At 43.2% G+C, this 18,048-nt stretch overlaps 1 protein-coding gene across 1 annotated transcript in view; it reads left to right on the top strand.

The window, feature by feature from the left end:
• Positions 1-16,070, top strand: part of LOC307159060 (uncharacterized protein) — an 18,948-nt gene extending 2,878 nt beyond the window's left edge. Inside the window, exons 2-3 of the mRNA XM_079872219.1 lie at positions 9,267-9,407; positions 13,257-16,070. Coding sequence (XP_079728345.1) covers positions 9,267-9,407; positions 13,257-13,444 — 329 coding nt within the window. The 3' untranslated portion in view covers positions 13,445-16,070. The remainder of the gene's footprint in view (positions 1-9,266; positions 9,408-13,256) is intronic.
• The last annotated feature ends 1,978 nt before the right edge of the window (positions 16,071-18,048 follow it).

Genomic DNA, 18,048 nt, shown 5'->3' with positions numbered 1-18,048 from the left:
GGCAATCGAAATGGTAGAGCCGATGCTCTATCTCGTCGTCACCAGCCAGATCCTGAACCCTCGGATCCAGAACCTATTCTTCCTCCAGCCATGATCATAAGCCCTATCCAGTGGTCCATCGACGATCAAATCTCTCAAGCTACCCGCTCTGAACTTGCTCCACCGGGAGTTCATGAGGGGCTTCGTTATGTTCCACCATCCCTTCGTCAGCCCCTCATGGACTTAGCGCACACGTCTCCGGGCTCTGGACACCCAGGTAGTCAACGTACCCTCTCGCTCTTACGTCATCGCTACTGGTGGCTGTCTATGAACCAGGACATCGCCCGATTCATCAAGGCATGCTCAGTTACCAACACGCCACGGAGACTCCCTGAAGGGAAGCTGGTTCCGCTCCCAATTCCTCATCGTCCATGGTCTCACCTGGGGATAGACTTTATGACCGACCTGCCTCCATCCGAACACCATACTTGTGTGTTTGTCATTGTTGACTTGGAGGCTTGCAAGATGATCCCTCTGAAGGGCCTGCCTACTGCATTCGAGGCCACCGAGAAGCTCTTCGAGAATGTGTTCCGTCATTTCGGCCTGCCCGAGGACATTGTATCAGACCGAGGCCCTCAATTCATCTCTCGGGTATGGTAAGCCTTCTTCAAACTCCTAGGAGTCTCTGTCAGCCTCTCATCGGGGTATAGATCGGAAGATCCAAGAGATCGGGAGTGTGTCACTTCTCAAACCCTTCACTGAACCTTTGTCTTCTCCCCTCACAGGATCTGGTGGCGATGAGGTACCTCCTCCTCCTGAATTGGCTGACGAAGAGGTCATCTACCAGGTCCAAGCCATCGTCGATTCGCGGCGCCGGGATAACAAGCTCGAGTACCTCGTAGACTGGGCCGGAAGAACGATCCTGGGTTGCTCGCCATGATGTACTAGATCCATCCCTTCTCACCCAATTCCATTCAGGACACCCGAATCGTCCAGCACCCAGAGGCAGAGGTAGACCCTGTCGTCGCACATTCCGGACGTCAGGAGCCGCCCGTGGAGGAGGGAGTACTGTCACGGTGACACAACCAACTATCAGCCCATCGTCACCAGATCAGCACGCTCCGCCCACTCGTTCCCCGGACTACTGATTCAGTGCACTGGCACCTCCTCATCAACCTGCACTTTGTATACCACACACAACCTGCACACAATCGTCTGGTCTCGTCTAACCACGGACAGACTCATCTCTTGCTACAACTCCCGTTACCAGTCTGAGACTGACCTGCCTGACTACCCGTCTTCAGATGCCCGTCCTCTGTCTTCTGTCTTCAGTCTTGAGTCTTCAGTCTTCAGTCATCTGTCTTCAGTCTTCTGTCTTCTGTCTTCAGTCTTCTGTCTTCAGTCTTCTGTCTTCAGTCTTCAGTCTTCTGTCTTCTGTCTTCAGTCTTCTGTCTTCAGTCCTCTGTCTTCAGTCTTCAGTCTTCTGTCTTTAGTCCTCTGTCTTCAGTCTTCTGTCTTCTGTCTTCAGTCTTCTGTCTTCAGTCTTCAGTCTTCAGTCTTCTGTCTTCTGTCTTCAGTCTTCTGTCTTCAGTCTTCTGTCTTCTGTCTTCAGTCTTCTGTCTTCAGTCTTCTGTCTTCTGTCTTCAGTCTTCTGTCTTCAGTCTTCTGTCTTCTGTCTTCTGTCTTCAGTCCTCAGTCCTCTGTCTTCAGTCTTCAGTCTTCTGTCTTCAGTCCTCAGTCCTCTGTCTTCAGTCTTCAGTCTTCAGTCTTCTGTCTTCAGTCTTCTGTCTTCTGTCTTCAGTCCTCTGTCTTCTGTCCTCAGTCTTCAGTCCTCTGTCTTCAGTCTTCAGTCTTCAGTCTTCTGTCTTCAGTCTTCAGTCTTCTGTCTTCAGTCTTCAGTCTTCAGTCTTCTGTCTTCTGTCTTCAGTCTTCTGTCTTCTGTCTTCAGTCTTCTGTCTTCTGTCTTCAGTCTTCTGTCTTCTGTCTTCTGTCTTCAGTCTTCTGTCTTCTGTCTTCTGTCTTCAGTCTTCTGTCTTCTGTCTTCAGTCTTCTGTCTTCAGTCTTCTGTCTTCTGTCTTCTGTCTTCTGTCTTCTGTCTTCAGTCTTCAGTCTTCAGTCTTCTGTCTTCAGTCCTCTGTCTTCAGTCTTCAGTCTTCTGTCTTCAGTCCTCAGTCCTCTGTCTTCAGTCTTCAGTCTTCAGTCTTCTGTCTTCAGTCTTCTGTCTTCAGTCCTCTGTCTTCTGTCCTCAGTCTTCAGTCCTCTGTCTTCAGTCTTCAGTCCTCTGTCTTCAGTCTTCAGTCTTCAGTCTTCTGTCTTCAGTCTTCAGTCTTCTGTCTTCAGTCTTCAGTCTTCTGTCTTCTGTCTTCAGTCTTCTGTCTTCTGTCTTCTGTCTTCAGTCTTCTGTCTTCTGTCTTCTGTCTTCTGTCTTCTGTCTTCAGTCTTCTGTCTTCTGTCTTCTGTCTTCAGTCTTCAGTCTTCTGTCTTCAGTCTTCTGTCTTCTGTCTTCTGTCTTCAGTCTTCAGTCTTCTGTCTTCAGTCCTCTGTCTTCAGTCTTCTGTCTTCAGTCGTCTGATCCCGAGCCGTTGTGTGTGTTCAGCCTGCCCCATCCTTCAACCACCTGCACCTGTGATCATCATATTCCACCCAGCTTAGTCACAGTGCAACTGCTTGAACTTCACATTCACCCTTCCATCGGCCAGTGTTTGTTCCCTGCATCCTATTAATAAACTTTGTTTATACATGATAACTACCTAATATTGACTGAAGTCATTGTAAGATTTTGAATAGTAATTCCATCCGATGGATTTGGTAACACTTTAGTCATTACTAGTGTGTTCCCCTGATCTTCACTTTAGATACTGATCCAAATAACTAGTAGTTCCTTTAGAAAGATGTAGTAACACTTGATTCATTACTAATGGGTTACCGTTACCTTATATTAATATTAATTTTGAACCTGTGTATAGTAGTTCTACCAGAAAGACTCGGGAGAATAAATACTGTGACAATTATACATTTATTAACAGCCCGGCAAGCAATAAAGTTCTTTGGCGTAGGCCCCGTCCGTAGCTCGCAATCTGAGGGTCCGGACTCTGCATATCCTGCCTGAAGACGAAGGCAGGGGCGCAGCCGACCCCCTGTGAGGTATAGGAAGGGACCATCCTAGTGGCGGTGGTGGGGAGGATGGAAGGAGGGATCCATCTTGGAGGTGGTGGGGGGGATGGAGGTGAATGGAAGCGTCAGCATCTGCGAACTCAAACGTGTGTAAGTACCAATCTTTTATACCACGAGTATTAGAATGTGATTGGATAGATGAGAAGGTAAAGTGACGTAACAATTGAGTCTTGATGGCAGAACTTATGCTAAAGCTTTCATTTCTCTGTGGGGTATGAAAAATAGTAGTTATTGGTTAGCTAATAGTGAACTACCACATTCAACTGAGCGCTATTACTCACTAATTCGTTAATCAGAGTTTCTTGATAGTTAATAGTAATTACTAGAATGTTAATAGTGCATTACTCATTTGTTCCTGTATAGTTATTCATTAATGAAGGAACAGTATTTTCAAGTGTTACCATTTTGGTTAATTTTATTAATTAAACAGCTCATAAACATTTACCACTAGAAAAATAAGGTTTATTAGTGAACATTAGTTCATTTTATTAACTATGAACTAACAATGATCAATACATTTGTTACAGTATTTATTAATATTTGTTAATATTAGTTAATAAAAATACAGCTATTCATTGTTTGTTCATGTTAGTTCACGGTGCATTAACTAATGTTAACAAAGACAACCTTTGATTTTAATAACGTATTAGTAAATGTTGAAATTAATATTAACTAAGATTAATAAATGCTGAAGAACTATTGCTCATTCTTAGTTCATGTTATCTAATGAACCTTATTGTAAAGTGTTACCATTTTCACGATCTATTGTGGCTTGTTGCCTATTCTCTCTGAATGTGAGTGTTTGTTATGGAGAGGAATGGACTGTGAGTTTGCAGTGACCTTGAGTGTTGTGTTCTCAGTGTGTCGGTGTTTGTGTGTCGGTGTTTGTGTGTCGGTGTTGTGTTCTCAGTGTGTCGGTGATTGTGTGTCGGTGTTGTGTTCTCAGTGTGTCTGTGTTTGTGTGTCGGTGTTGTGTTCTCAGTGTGTCGGTGTTGTGTTCTCAGTGTGTTGGTGTTGTGTTCTCAGTGTGTCGGTGTTGTGTTCTCAGTGTGTCGGTGTTTGTGTGTCGGTGTTGTGTTCTCAGTGTGTCTGTGTTTGTGTGTCGGTCTTGTGTTGTGTTCTCAGTGTGTCGATGTTTATGTGTCGGTGTTGTGTTGTGTTCTCAGTGTGTCTGTGTTTGTGTTTGTGTGTCAGTGTTGTGTTCTCAGTGTGTTGGTGTTGTGTTCTCAGTGTGTCTGTGTTTGTGTGTCGGTGTTGTGTTCTCAGTGTGTCGGTGTTGTGTTCTCAGTGTGTTGGTGTTGTGTTCTCAGTGTGTCTGTGTTTGTGTGTCGGTGTTGTGTTCTCAGTGTGTCGGTGTTGTGTTCTCAGTGTGTTGGTGTTGTGTTCTCAGTGTTTCGGTGTTTGTGTGTCGGTGTTGTGTTGTGTTCTCAGTGTGTCGGTGTTGTGTTCTCAGTGTGTCGGTGTTGTGTTCTCAGTGTGTCTGTGTTTGTGTGTCGGTGTTGTGTTCTCAGTGTGTCTGTGTTGTGTTCTCAGTGTGTTGGTGTTGTGTTCTCAGTGTGTCGGTGTTGTGTTCTCAGTGTGTCGGTGTTTGTGTGTCGGTGTTGTGTTCTCAGTGTGTCTGTGTTTGTGTGTCGGTCTTGTGTTGTGTTCTCAGTGTGTCGATGTTTATGTGTCGGTGTTGTGTTGTGTTCTCAGTGTGTCTGTGTTTGTGTTTGTGTGTCAGTGTTGTGTTCTCAGTGTGTTGGTGTTGTGTTCTCAGTGTGTCTGTGTTTGTGTGTCGGTGTTGTGTTCTCAGTGTGTCGGTGTTGTGTTCTCAGTGTGTTGGTGTTGTGTTCTCAGTGTGTCTGTGTTTGTGTGTCGGTGTTGTGTTCTCAGTGTGTCGGTGTTGTGTTCTCAGTGTGTTGGTGTTGTGTTCTCAGTGTTTCGGTGTTTGTGTGTCGGTGTTGTGTTGTGTTCTCAGTGTGTCGGTGTTGTGTTCTCAGTGTGTCGGTGTTGTGTTCTCAGTGTGTCGGTGTTGTGTTCTCAGTGTGTTGGTGTTGTGTTCTCAGTGTGTCTGTGTTTGTGTGTCGGTGTTGTGTTCTCAGTGTGTCTGTGTTGTGTTCTCAGTGTGTTGGTGTTGTGTTCTCAGTGTTTCGGTGTTTGTGTGTCGGTGTTGTGTTCTCAGTGTGTCTGTGTTTGTGTGTCGGTCTTGTGTTGTGTTCTCAGTGTTTCTGTGTTTGTGTGTCGGTGTTGTGTTCTCAGTGTGTCTGTGTTTGTGTGTCGGTCTTGTGTTGTGTTCTCAGTGTGTCGGTGTTTATGTGTCGGTGTTGTGTTGTGTTCTCAGTGTGTCGGTGATTGTGTGTCAGTGTTGTGTTCTCAGTGTGTCTGTGTTTGTGTGTCGGTGTTGTGTTCTCAGTGTGTCTGAGTTTGTGTGTCGGTGTTGTGTTCTCAGTGTGTCGGTGTTGTGTTCTCAGTGTGTTGGTGCTGTGTTCTCAGTGTGTCGGTGATTGTGTGTCGGTGTTGTGTTCTCAGTGTGTCTGTGTTTGTGTGTCGGTGTTGTGTTCTCAGTGTGTCGGTGTTGTGTTCTCAGTGTGTTGGTGTTGTGTTCTCAGTGTGTCTGTGTTTGTGTGTCGGTGTTGTGTTCTCAGTGTGTCGGTGTTGTGTTCTCAGTGTGTCGGTGTTGTGTTCTCAGTGTGTCTGTGTTTGTGTGTCGGTGTTGTGTTCTCAGTGTGTCTGTGTTGTGTTCTCAGTGTGTCGGTGATTGTGTGTCGGTGTTGTGTTCTCAGTGTGTCGGTGTTGTGTTCTCAGTGTGTCTGTGTTGTGTTCTCAGTGTGTCGGTGTTGTGTGTTGGTGTTGTGTTCTCAGTGTGTCGGTGTTGTGTGTCGGTGTTGTGTTCTCAGTGTGTCGGTGTTGTGTGTCAGTGTTGTGTTCTCAGTGTGTCGGTGTTGTGTTGTGTTCTCAGTGTGTCGGTGTTGTGTTCTCAGTGTATCGGTGTTGTGTTCTCAGTGTGTTGGTGTTGTGTTCTCAGTGTGTCTGTGTTGTGTTCTCAGTGTGTCTGTGTTGTGTTCTCAGTGTGTCTGTGTTGTGTTCTCAGTGTGTCTGTGTTGTGTTCTCAGTGTGTCTGTGTTGTGTTCTCAGTGTGTCGGTGTTGTGTTCTCAGTGTGTTGGAGTTGTGTTCTCAGTGTGTCGGTGTTGTGTTGTGTTCTCAGTGTGTCGGTGTTGTGTTCTCAGTGTGTCGGTGTTGTGTTCTCAGTGTGTTGGTGTTGTGTTCTCAGTGTGTCTGTGTTGTGTTTAGGGTTGGGCGGTATTACGGTAATATCGGATACCGCGGGATCTTAAAATAGCACCGGTATCAGTTTCAATACCGTCATTACCGGCACTTATATATAGCATATAATATATATAATTTATTTATTGCCTAAAAAATGCTTATGTGTGGTTGCAGTTTGGCAATATTTCTGGTTCCAACCGAATGAGAAGGGAGAGGCGGTAAATACTGACGAGGCAATTTGTAAATTGTTCCATAAAAAGGTGACCGCGAGAGATGTAAACACCTCTAACCTAATGTCGCATCTCCGAAACTACCACCCACTCACTGCTGCCAGGATGCATTTTGTTCTCGAGTTCATTAAATAAGCGCATTAAGTTTCGTATTTGTTAAAATATTATTATGTTATTTTTTCCATCTTTCTTGATTATGAAAAGTGAACAGCACAAATAAGATGGGATGCATCGGGAGTCAGACGATTTGACCACTTCAATAAATTTAGCTTTGTAAAAGGCCTCTTTAAAACGAATTTCGTTTTGTATAAATTGTATCTTAAATTTTTCATCAACCAATTGCCTATATATTTAATATAATCATGACATGATGGGCGATGGCATGCCGCGGTCACTTGCATTGAAATCTCATAAATTAACCGAAACTTGGAGATGGCGATCGTCAATTTCTTTAAACAAAACAATTCAAAACGAAAAGAAATATAGGGTAGCCTACTCTCTGATTAATCCATGATGTGCATTTCTCTCTATGGCGTTCACAGAGATGGCGATCGTCAATTTCTCAAAACGAAAAGACAAAGGCCACTCTGATTATTTAATCCATGATGTGCATTTCTCTCTAGACGCGTTCATACGGAGATGTGATCATCAATTTCAGCAAACGAAACCATACAAACCGAAAAGAAATAGACTAGCCTACTCTCTGTAATCCATGATGTGCATTTCTCTCTATCGTTCACTATGGAGATGGTGATCGTCAATTTCTTTAAACGAAACAATTCAAAACGAAAAGAAATATAGTCTGATTAATCAATGATGTGCATTTCTCTCTATATGCGCGCTCACTACAGAGATGGCGATCGTCAACTTCCACCTTTGCAGAAAAGCTTTATTAATAAAAATCAAATGGACACGCGTCACCGGATTACAAAGGCACTTCTTGCTTGTTGCACGCACACAGTATTATGTTGAATAATGGTGGGCTCGGGCTCATAATAACAGTTAATGCCGTCGACCGGACTCAGACACAACGTGCACGGCTTGATTTGTTTTTTTTGCCCGATCTGGCATTCAGTTTCTGAACTGTGTAGGCACAAACCAACAGTTTGGTGACGCCATCTGAGCCCATTATGTCATAATTTTTAATTAGTCACGGTAATACCGTATACCCCGGTAAAATAGGGAGGGGGTTTGACGGTATCAAAATTCGAATACCGCCCAAGCCTAGTTGTGTTCTCAGTGTGTCTGTGTTTGTGTGTCGGTGTTGTGTTCTCAGTGTGTCGGTGTTGTGTTCTCAGTGTGTCTGTGTTGTGTTCTCAGTGTGTCTGTGTTGTGTTCTCAGTGTGTCGGTGTTGTGTTCTCAGTGTGTCGGTGTTGTGTTCTCAGTGTGTCTGTGTTGTGTTCTCAGTGTGTCTGTGTTGTGTTGTGTTCTCAGTGTGTCGGTGTTGTGTTCTCAGTGTGTTGGTGTTGTGTTCTCAGAGTGTCGGTGATTGTGTGTCGGTGTTGTGTTCTCAGTGTGTCGGTGTTGTGTTGTGTTCTCAGTGTGTCGGTGTTGTGTTCTCAGTGTGTTGGTGTTGTTTTCTCAGTGTGTCTGTGTTGTGTTCTCAGTGTGTCGGTGTTGTGTTCTCAGTGTGTCTGTGTTGTGTTCTCAGTGTGTCGGTGTTGTGTTCTCAGTGTGTTGGTGTTGTTTTCTCAGTGTGTCGGTGTTGTGTTCTCAGTGTGTCTGTGTTGTGTTGTGTTCTCAGTGTGTCGGTGTTGTGTTCTCAGTGTGTCGGTGTTGTGTTGTGTTCTCAGTGTGTCGGTGTTGTGTTCTCAGTGTGTCGGTGTTGTTTTCTCAGTGTGTCGGTGTTGTGTTCTCAGTGTGTCTGTGTTGTGTTGTGTTCTCAGTGTGTCGGTGTTGTTTTCTCAGTGTGTCAGTGTTGTGTTCTCAGTGTGTCGGTGTTGTGTTCTCAGTGTGTCGGTGTTGTGTTCTCAGTGTGTCGGTGTTGTTTTCTCAGTGTGTCGGTGTTGTGTTCTCAGTGTGTCGGTGTTGTGTTCTCAGTGTGTCGGTGTTGTGTTCTCAGTGTTGTGTTCTCAGTGTGTCGGTGTTGTGTTCTCAGTGTGTCTGTGTTTGTGTGTCGGTGTTGTGTTCTCAGTGTGTCGGTGTTGTGTTCTCAGTGTGTCGGTGTTGTGTTCTCAGTGTGTCTGTGTTTGTGTGTCGGTGTTGTGTTCTCAGTGTGTCGGTGTTGTTTTCTCAGTGTGTCGGTGTTGTGTTCTCAGTGTGTCGGTGTTGTGTTCTCAGTGTGTCGGTGTTGTGTTCTCAGTGTGTCTGTGTTGTGTTCTCAGTGTGTCTGTGTTGTGTTCTCAGTGTGTCGGTGTTGTGTTCTCAGTGTGTCTGTGTTGTGTTCTCAGTGTGTCTGTGTTGTGTTCTCAGTGTGTCTGTGTTGTGTTCTCAGTGTGTCGGTGTTGTGTTCTCAGTGTGTCTGTGTTGTGTTCTCAGTGTGTCGGTGTTGTGTTCTCAGTGTGTCGGTGTTGTGTTCTCAGTGTGTCGGTGTTGTGTTCTCAGTGTGTCGGTGTTGTGTTCTCAGTGTGTCTGTGTTGTGTTCTCAGTGTGTCGGTGTTGTGTTCTCAGTGTGTCTGTGTTGTGTTCTCAGTGGACGGCCTGCAGTGTTACGGGTGTAACGTGTTGCACGGGCAGAAGTATGTGGACGTGGGCTGTGGGCGTCCCGAGGTCATCACGTGCACACACTCGCACAAGGGCTTCAAGCACCGCTTCTGCATCAAGACCGAGAGCAGTGAGTCAATGCCCAAACTCAGGAACACACACTGACCCACATATGCAAAGATTACAGCGCTTAATCTTCTGCTGTTCTGTGCACATTCACACACTCAGCAGGAAATGACCTCAGCAATATCTCACATCTGTGTGGTGTATCGACACGCAAACATATTGGAAAATATCGCTCAGAATTTGCTAGCACATTTCTCCAATAATGACAATGTTGAATTAAATGTGAAATTTTGAAGTAGAAAGACTAAAGTAGTATTATGTAAAACATACTCCAATAATTTTTGTTTTATTTAACTTTCAAAAGTCATTTTTACAGTGACCAGCCCAAAATAGAGACCTCACTCTCACTGTAAAACATATTTTACTTTAGAACACTAGACTGTGTTTCTTCAATTGATTTGTCCAATGTATTTGAGTTAAAAAATGTAAAACGTTTTCTCAACTTTTGTGAAGCAAGCAAAACTCCAAAAAGCCCATGCAAAAATAAGTTATTTTTGCGTAGTAAATGTTTCTACTTGTTTCAGAAAGTTCAGAGAAAGTAACATTCCCATAATGTTTGAAGAATGTTAAAATGTAAAGTTCCCTTAACGTTCATATAACCAAGAAAAAATGCATTTAAAAACTGTTGATCTGTTTTTAATTAATACTGTTGTGCTGTTAATTAAATTACACAAATAATCCCTTTACTTTTTCAAGGGAAACATAACTACAGCGATGTGAAGATGTGTGGTGTGATTTTATATCCGTGTGCTGCCAGAATCACATGCGTCCTTAATGGAAACGTCAGCGAAACGTCCTCAGAACTTATATCTGTCAGCTGGGACTGTGTGTTGACTGTATATTGGCCAAACGGTCACTATTCTACCTGAAACACTTGTAAATGCAGCTGGTGATCATGTGTGAAGCTGGTGATCATGTGTTCCTTCAAATATGAGTCGATTCACTGAGAATCCATGATTTTTCAGAAACACATCAGTCTCAGTCTGTTAACATTAGACTGGTCAGTCCTGAAGCGCGCTGACGTCCACGTCAATCTCCTGTCTGAAGCAAAGGGCTGACGCAGCGTTGGCTCAGGGGAACTGAGAGCTGGAGGAGTGCTGATGAACACACACCGGTGTTTCTTTAATCCCAGCGTTTACTCCACTGAAGCGTTGCGTAACACCTTTACAGTCCTGCTCACTGTACAAATGATATATGACCAATCATTCACAGCAACTCCAAAATACTGAACCCGTTTCAGCTTCATTTTATACGATTAAACAGACAAGAATTTTTAAAAATGACTTGCAGCCATTTGATTATACTTAATTTAAGGCAGGAACTGAACTTACGTTTTTAAATTGAATTATTTTTCACAGTGATGTTATCAGCTGCTAAACAAGGACAGTATAGTGCACTTAAACTAAAAATAGCATGAAAACAGCTAAAACTTAGCAAGTCTAAATTAACCAGAACATCTGACTAACCCGGTCCGTTGATGTGTAGTTCATGTTGAGCACACTGCTGATCCTTCAGTTATCTCAGAAGTGTCTGATCATGAACAGTTGTAGTAAACACACACGTGTAATGTCTAAAAATATCTCAAATGTTTTTTAAAGACCTGATGCAGAGGCGCTCCAACTAATTATGTCCACACTGGATTAGCAGCACGAGTTAAAGACGAGTCCAGTTTCCTTTAAGAACATTTAGCAAAAACTCCAAGAGCGATGACATCAGTAACACCATTAGTAACACCATCAGTAACACCATCAGTAACACCATTAGTAACACCATCAGTAACATCAGTAGTAACATCAGTAGTAACACCATCAGTAACATCAGTAGTAACATCACTAGTAACACCATCAGTAACAACAGTAGTGACATCAGTAGTAACACCATCAGTAACAACATTAGTAACATCAGTAGTAACACCATCAGTAACAACATTAGTAACATCAGTAGTAACACCATCAGTAACATCAGTAGTAACATCACTAGTAACACCATCAGTAACAACATTAGTAACATCAGTAGTAACACCATCAGTAACAACATTAGTAACATCAGTAGTAACACCATCAGTAACAACATTAGTAACATCAGTAGTAACACCATCAGTAACATCAGTAGTAACATCACTAGTAACACCATCAGTAACATCAGTAGTAACACCATCAGTAACACCATTAGTAACACCATCAGTAACATCAGTAGTAACATCACTAGTAACACCATCAGTAACATCAGTAGTAACAACATTAGTAACATCAGTAGTAAAACCATCAGTAACATCAGTAGTAACATCACTAGTAACACCATCAGTAACATCAGTAGTAACACCATCAGTAACAACATTAGTAACATCACTAGTAACACCATCAGTAACAACATTAGTAACATCAGTAGTAACACCATCAGTAACACCATCAGTAACAACAGTAGTAACATCAGTAGTAACACCATCAGTAACATCAGTAAAACCATCAGTAACCTCATCAGTAACAACATCAGTAACAACATTAGTAACATCAGTAGTAACACCATCAGTAGTAACACCATTAGTAACACCATCAGTAACATTAGTAGTAACACCATCAGTAACATCATCAGTAACATCAGTAGTAACATCAGTAGTAACACCATCAGTAACATCATCAGTAACACCATCAGTAACAACATTAGTAACATCAGTAGTAAAATAAGTAACATCATCAGTAACACAAGTAACACCATCAGTAACATCATCTGTAACATAATTCACATTCCATTTTATCATTCTTCAAACGTCACTTTTGAATGTTCTCTGAACTTTCTGAAACATTTAAAAGACGTCCGTTGAACGCCCAACTAAGATGTTCTAAATTACTGGAGGGACGTTTGTTCATAACTTTGAGAACCTTGCTAGAACATTAGCTTAAGTTCTAAGAATCTTCCCTATTCGCTGGGGTTTCATGTATTGCAATAAACAGATTTGAATCCTATCAGGAGAGACGTTTGTATGTACAGTGACTTCAGTGGCCGCATGATGGTCACGGTGACACACGAGTCCCTGAGCCACGTTATTAATGAGTTTAATTATCAGCCTTGAGACTCACACTCCAGTGACACAGTGAAGATCAGAAGTGAGTGACAGCTGTTTTCTGTGACTGACAGCTCTCTCTCTCTCTCTCTCTCTCTCTCTCTCTCTCTCTCTCTCTCTCTCTCTCTCTCTCTCTCTCTCTCCTCCCCCCTCTCTCTCTCCCTCTCCCCCTCTCTCTCTCCCTCTCCTTCTCCCCCCTCTCTCTCTCTCTATACCTCCCCCTCACTATCTGTCCTTCTCTCCTTCTCCCCCCCTCTCTCTCTCTCTCTCTCTCTCCTTCCCCCCCTCTCTCTCTCCCTCTCCTCCCCTCCCTGCTCTCTCTCTCTCTCTCTCTCTCTCTCCTTCTCCCCCTCTCTCTCTCTCTCTCTCTCTCTCTCTCTCTCCTTCCCCCCCCCCCTCTCTCTCTCTCTCTCTCTCTCTCTCTATACCTCCCCTCCCCTCCTCCTCCCCTCCTCCTCCCCTCCTCCCCTCCTCCTCCCCTCCTCCCCTCCTCCTCCCCTCCTCCTCCCCTCCTCCTCTCCCCCTCCCCTCCCCTCCTCCCCTCCTCCCCTCCTCCCCTCCTCCCCTCCTCTCCTCCCCTCCTCCCCTCCTCTCCTCCCCTCCTCCCCTTCTCCCCCCCTCCCCTTCTCCCCCCCCCTCCCCTCCCCCTCCCCTCCCCTCCCCTCCCCCTCCCCTCCCCTCCCCTCCTTCTCCCCCCCTCCCCTCCCCTCCTTCTCCCCCCCTCCCCTCCCCTCCTTCTCCCCCCTCCCCTCCTTCTCCCCCCCTCCCCTCCTTCTCCCCCCCCCCCTGCAGCGGCGCTGGGAATCGTCCTCACCAGTGGATGCGCCACCTCTCGCCACTGTCAGCAGCAGGAACTGCCCGGCGTGAGCATCCACTGCTGCGACTCGGACCTGTGCAACAGCGCCACTCTCTGGCGGCCACACACACACACACACACACTGCAACTGCTGCTCGCCACGCTCCTGTGGACCTGCTTATGATTCCTCTGCTCATGAACTCTATCAGCGAGAGACTGCACAGGATAAACAGCACTAACACACGGAGTTACACTACTACTACAGTAATGAACTCATTGGCAGTGTTGGGGAAAGTTACTTCAAAAAGTAATGCATTACAATATTGCGTTACTCCCTTAAAAAGTAACTAATTGCGTTACTTAGTTACTTTTTCAGAAAAGTAATATGTTACGTTACTTTTGCGTTACTTTTTATTCACCTGGGTTGGGCTTGTTTTTTTTATAACAAAAAAGTTATATTTTTGGGCAAATGTAAAGACCCTTTCACACCTAAAGTGAAATAATAAGCCTCAGACTGAAGGAAATGCATATTTACTCCTGTACAGTAGAGGGCGCCGCTCAAACAAACCTTTCTGCTGCTATTTTACAGATAAAAATTTTAAAAATAATTTTTGCTTATGGTTTAACTGAATCATCAAAGGTCAGAAGCAAGTACATTGGTCAATAAAGTGAGATTAAATGCATAAAAATGTATGTTTTAATTAAAGGGGGGGTGAAATGCTCATTTTCACTCAATCTCCTGTTAATCTTGAGTACCTATAGAGTAGTATTGCATCCTTCATATCTCCAAAACGTCTTTAGTTTTATTATATTTATAAGTTAAAGATTGGTTGTACCGAGTCTTTCCGGAAAACCGAGCGGCTGGGGGCGGGCCGTGTGGGCGGTGTGCTATAGCTGTGCTAACTGATCTAACAACAACACAGAGAGACATTTGAAGTAGTTTACTCACCGTGACTGCTCGATCCTTAAGCATTAGACGATCTGCAAATAAGTCGATCTGGGCTTTGTTTATAAAACAATCATCGTCGAAATGCAGGGAACAAAGAGTCGTGCACAACCTCCGTTGATGCTTCGAAAAAACAAACTCCATCCACTATTCCCTTAACGCTGGGTTCTTTGGGAATCTGTGCAGGGTTGTCTTGCCCTGGCAACCAAAAACCCACTTCTTTGGTGACATTGACTTCCCTAAAAGCCGAGCATAGCGCTTTGAGGTAACGTACTGCTTTCGCTCTCTTCTCTCTCTGGTCTGCCAGTGCGCGCGCGGCCGCGGAGAAGTGCCCTTAGGACCCATATAAGGAAATTCCGCTCTATCTTACGTAAGACAGAGCCATACTCGAAAAAAACTTTCCGAAACTTGTGACAAACCGGAAGGAGTATTTTTGGAACAAAAATACTCCTTCAAACGTACAACTTAACTTTTGAAACTTTGTCCATGTTTAGCATGGGAATCCAACTCTTTAACAGTGTAAAAAACTCAGTATGCATGAAACAGCAATTCACCCCCCCTTTAACAAATATAGTTATTGGAGGTTTGCATAGTACTCTGATTCTGCATTTCACTGATTTTATTCATTTTGAGGAATATTGAATCTTTTCTTTGTGCAAGTGAGATGAGTAAATGCTCACATTTAGTCTACAACTACAACTAGTTTACACACAGCACACACACACACACACACACACACACACACACACACACACACAACACCTCTGCATTTCGATTTGTCTCAACATAAGGACAGAAGAGCTGTCAGTCAATAAATGGGAAAACAAAGTAACTTATTTGAAAATTTGATATTTTGTTTGATATTAATTTGTCCAGCAAAGTAATGCGTTACTTTTACTAGTTACTTGAAAAAGTAATCTGATTACATAACTCAAGTTACTTGTAATGCGTTACCCCAACACTGCTCATCGGCTTCTCTCTTTATACTCATTCCTTCTGATTGCTCCTGTTGAGAAGGATCATGTAAACAGTTGTTTAGTCTGTTCAAGGTAGCGCTGTATTTTACAGTCATGTTCTGCATGCCATGTACATCTACAGTTTTTGCAATAACTGTGTAATAACTAGGTACTAAACTGAACCTAACCGACTGCTTTCAATGGAGTACACATGGACGCTCAGCATGAAATCAGTCACCATGAAATCAAAATTGACAACTCTTGTTTTTTTTATGGAATATTGCAGTGTTTATTATAACTGATTCATCTGTGCACATCATTATTGTGTTAATAATCTTGAATCAGAATAAGTTCCTCTTGCAGCATCTCTTCTCTTCTCTGATGATGTGGGCAGGGCAACCTGTCACTCACATGAGATCAGCCAATAGCAAACCACAACCATCCAAACAGCCAATCAATCAAGCCCCGCCCACATTTGGTCTTGTTCCAGAAGTGTTTCACTGGGATATAAGACACTACAGAGAAGAAACTTACCTTTCATGCCGACTTTAACAGTCATGTGATCAAGCAGTCATCTTTAAAAACATTTCTGCCGTTCTAAAACAGCATGGCTTATTTCCATATGATGTACACATTTCGAGGAAGTAAGGACACATGTTTGAGACCCCAGTTATATTACAAATAAGTTTGAATTTTAACACCTACAATCACACCTGAACACCTCGCTGAACGCTCTTCAGCTCCTGGTGATCTTACCGTTGATAACATCAAAGCTGAAAAAATAAAGGGATAAGCATTCATCTTACATTATTTATATGATTAACTATATTGTTGTTCATGTAGTCAACTGTTAGACTTTGCACTAATAATTCCCACCACAAAGAAAAATGAATAAAAACTGTAAATGTAGCAGATGTTTTGCTTTCAAATCTTTTCTATAAGTGTGCACAGCAATACAGAGTTAAACAGAGTAAGTGTAGTACATTATCCATAACTACTTTCAACTAACCTGAAACAATCCCTAACCCTAACCCTATCGTAAGTAGGCTACATGTTGTTCAACAATTTCATTTAGTGCTTATTTGTCTAATTACACTGTTACCTTAAAATAAAGTGTGACCAACGTTCAGTCCACTGGGATTCGCTTCAGCATTCCCTCATGTGAGATGCATGGATGTTACAAACTCTTCCCATGACTGAAAAGTCACGATACAGGTTTGTCAGCATATTTTGAGAATGAGCCAAACTCAATTAAAAAGAAAATAACAGTGTAATGTTTCTGGACCCAGAGCTGCTCTGAACTTCTGGCCAAACACAGCTAGAATATCAACTCATCCCGCCACTGATGGACTGGTCCATATTTCCGTGTTAGGCATCTTCTGGAAGAGTACTGGATCTCAGTGTTGGGCAGTGGCGTCGCTGCAAGTATGACGCTACTAGTTTAACTACATTTCTCAGTAGCGAAGTCAGTGTTTCTCATGCTGTTTTCCAGGGCTGTAGAGACGAGCAGCGACTCTGAGATCTTCAGTAAAAGGCCCGTGTGAGAGACAGAGTAATGTGTCCTGATGTCGCTCACGGGGTCTTAATGAGTGTGGATGTGAACGAGGGCAGACGTTTCCTCCAGCAAAGTAAAGCATTACTCTAACAGCCGCTCTGTGCTTTTACAGCAGATTTCTAATTATTGTAATGAGCGTGAGATTCAGCCTGAGGCCACGAGAGGAGACGGGTATTTGTGTGGGTATTTGTGTGTGTATTTGTGTGTGTATTTGTGTGTGTGTGTGTGTGTGTGTGTGTGTGTGTGTGTGTGTGTGTGTGTGTGTGTGTGTGTGTGTGTGTGTGTGTGTGTGTGTGTGTGTGTGTGTGTGTGTGTGTGTGTGTGTGTGTGTGTGTGTGTGTGTGTGTGTGTGTGAGAGAGAGAGCTGGACGAGATCTCAGATCTGATCCAGAACTCTTCCTTTCTACAGCAGTTTCTCATAACATTATTTCAAAGCAGATTTACATAAACTCATGTTAGATACCTTAATGCCTAATAGTCCATGTTAAGCAGCGGCTCTCAGCCAGGGGTCCAGAGCCCATCACACGCCGAGAAACAAGAGCTTTATTGACATCCATGTTTCCGGGAAGAACCGTCAACACCCACTGAAGCGTCCCATTCCCTTTTTAAAATGTTCTGAGAAGTGTGCTTGTTTTAAAGGGTCTTTGGGGAACCAAACACAGTTCCTCTGTGGCATTACTGTGAAAACCCTCAGCAAACTCTAAACTACCAAACCCACTTAATCATCTGAAATTAGACAAACTTTAAAATAAGCTAAAACCAAATAAGATCAAACTCAAGATATTTTTTATTTTAATTCTTCAATTGAGAAACATTAACTGTCCTGGAAAACATGAAGGCTCATTTTAAAATGTTAAACCTAGAAAATAATGTAAATCAGTAAATCATCTAAAAATACCCATTGTGTTTTAACACATTTTAGTAGTTAAGCTAAGGTCTAAAACACTATCTGATAGAAAGTTAAAATCCTTATCCAGAAAAGCATGAAGAAATTATGTAAATCCAATAGTTAATAACCGTGGAACCTGAAGAACCTTTGGCTATTAAACCGTCTGATATCCCCAAACGTAATTCTTTGTTAAAGAAACCATAAGCGCTCTTAAAAGTTTATAAAAATAGTGTATTGTGAACAGTATGAGTAAAAATGTTGAGAACCACTGGTTTAGAGTACAAGATCTCTTCAGTCCCACAATGTGTTTTGGTTCACTAAACACTATTTACATTGTAAACGTCCTGCTTTAAAGCTTACGCAACATTGCAATTGTTTCTCAAACACTGACAAAGTCAGTCCAGTATACTAGATCCATTTTACTATTTGATTCGCCTCTGGA

This window comes from Squalius cephalus (genome assembly GCF_949319135.1).
Source record: "Squalius cephalus genome assembly, chromosome: 5".
NCBI classification, from domain to species: domain Eukaryota; kingdom Metazoa; phylum Chordata; class Actinopteri; order Cypriniformes; family Leuciscidae; genus Squalius; species Squalius cephalus.
This window is presented reverse-complemented; position numbering and strand designations above follow the sequence as displayed.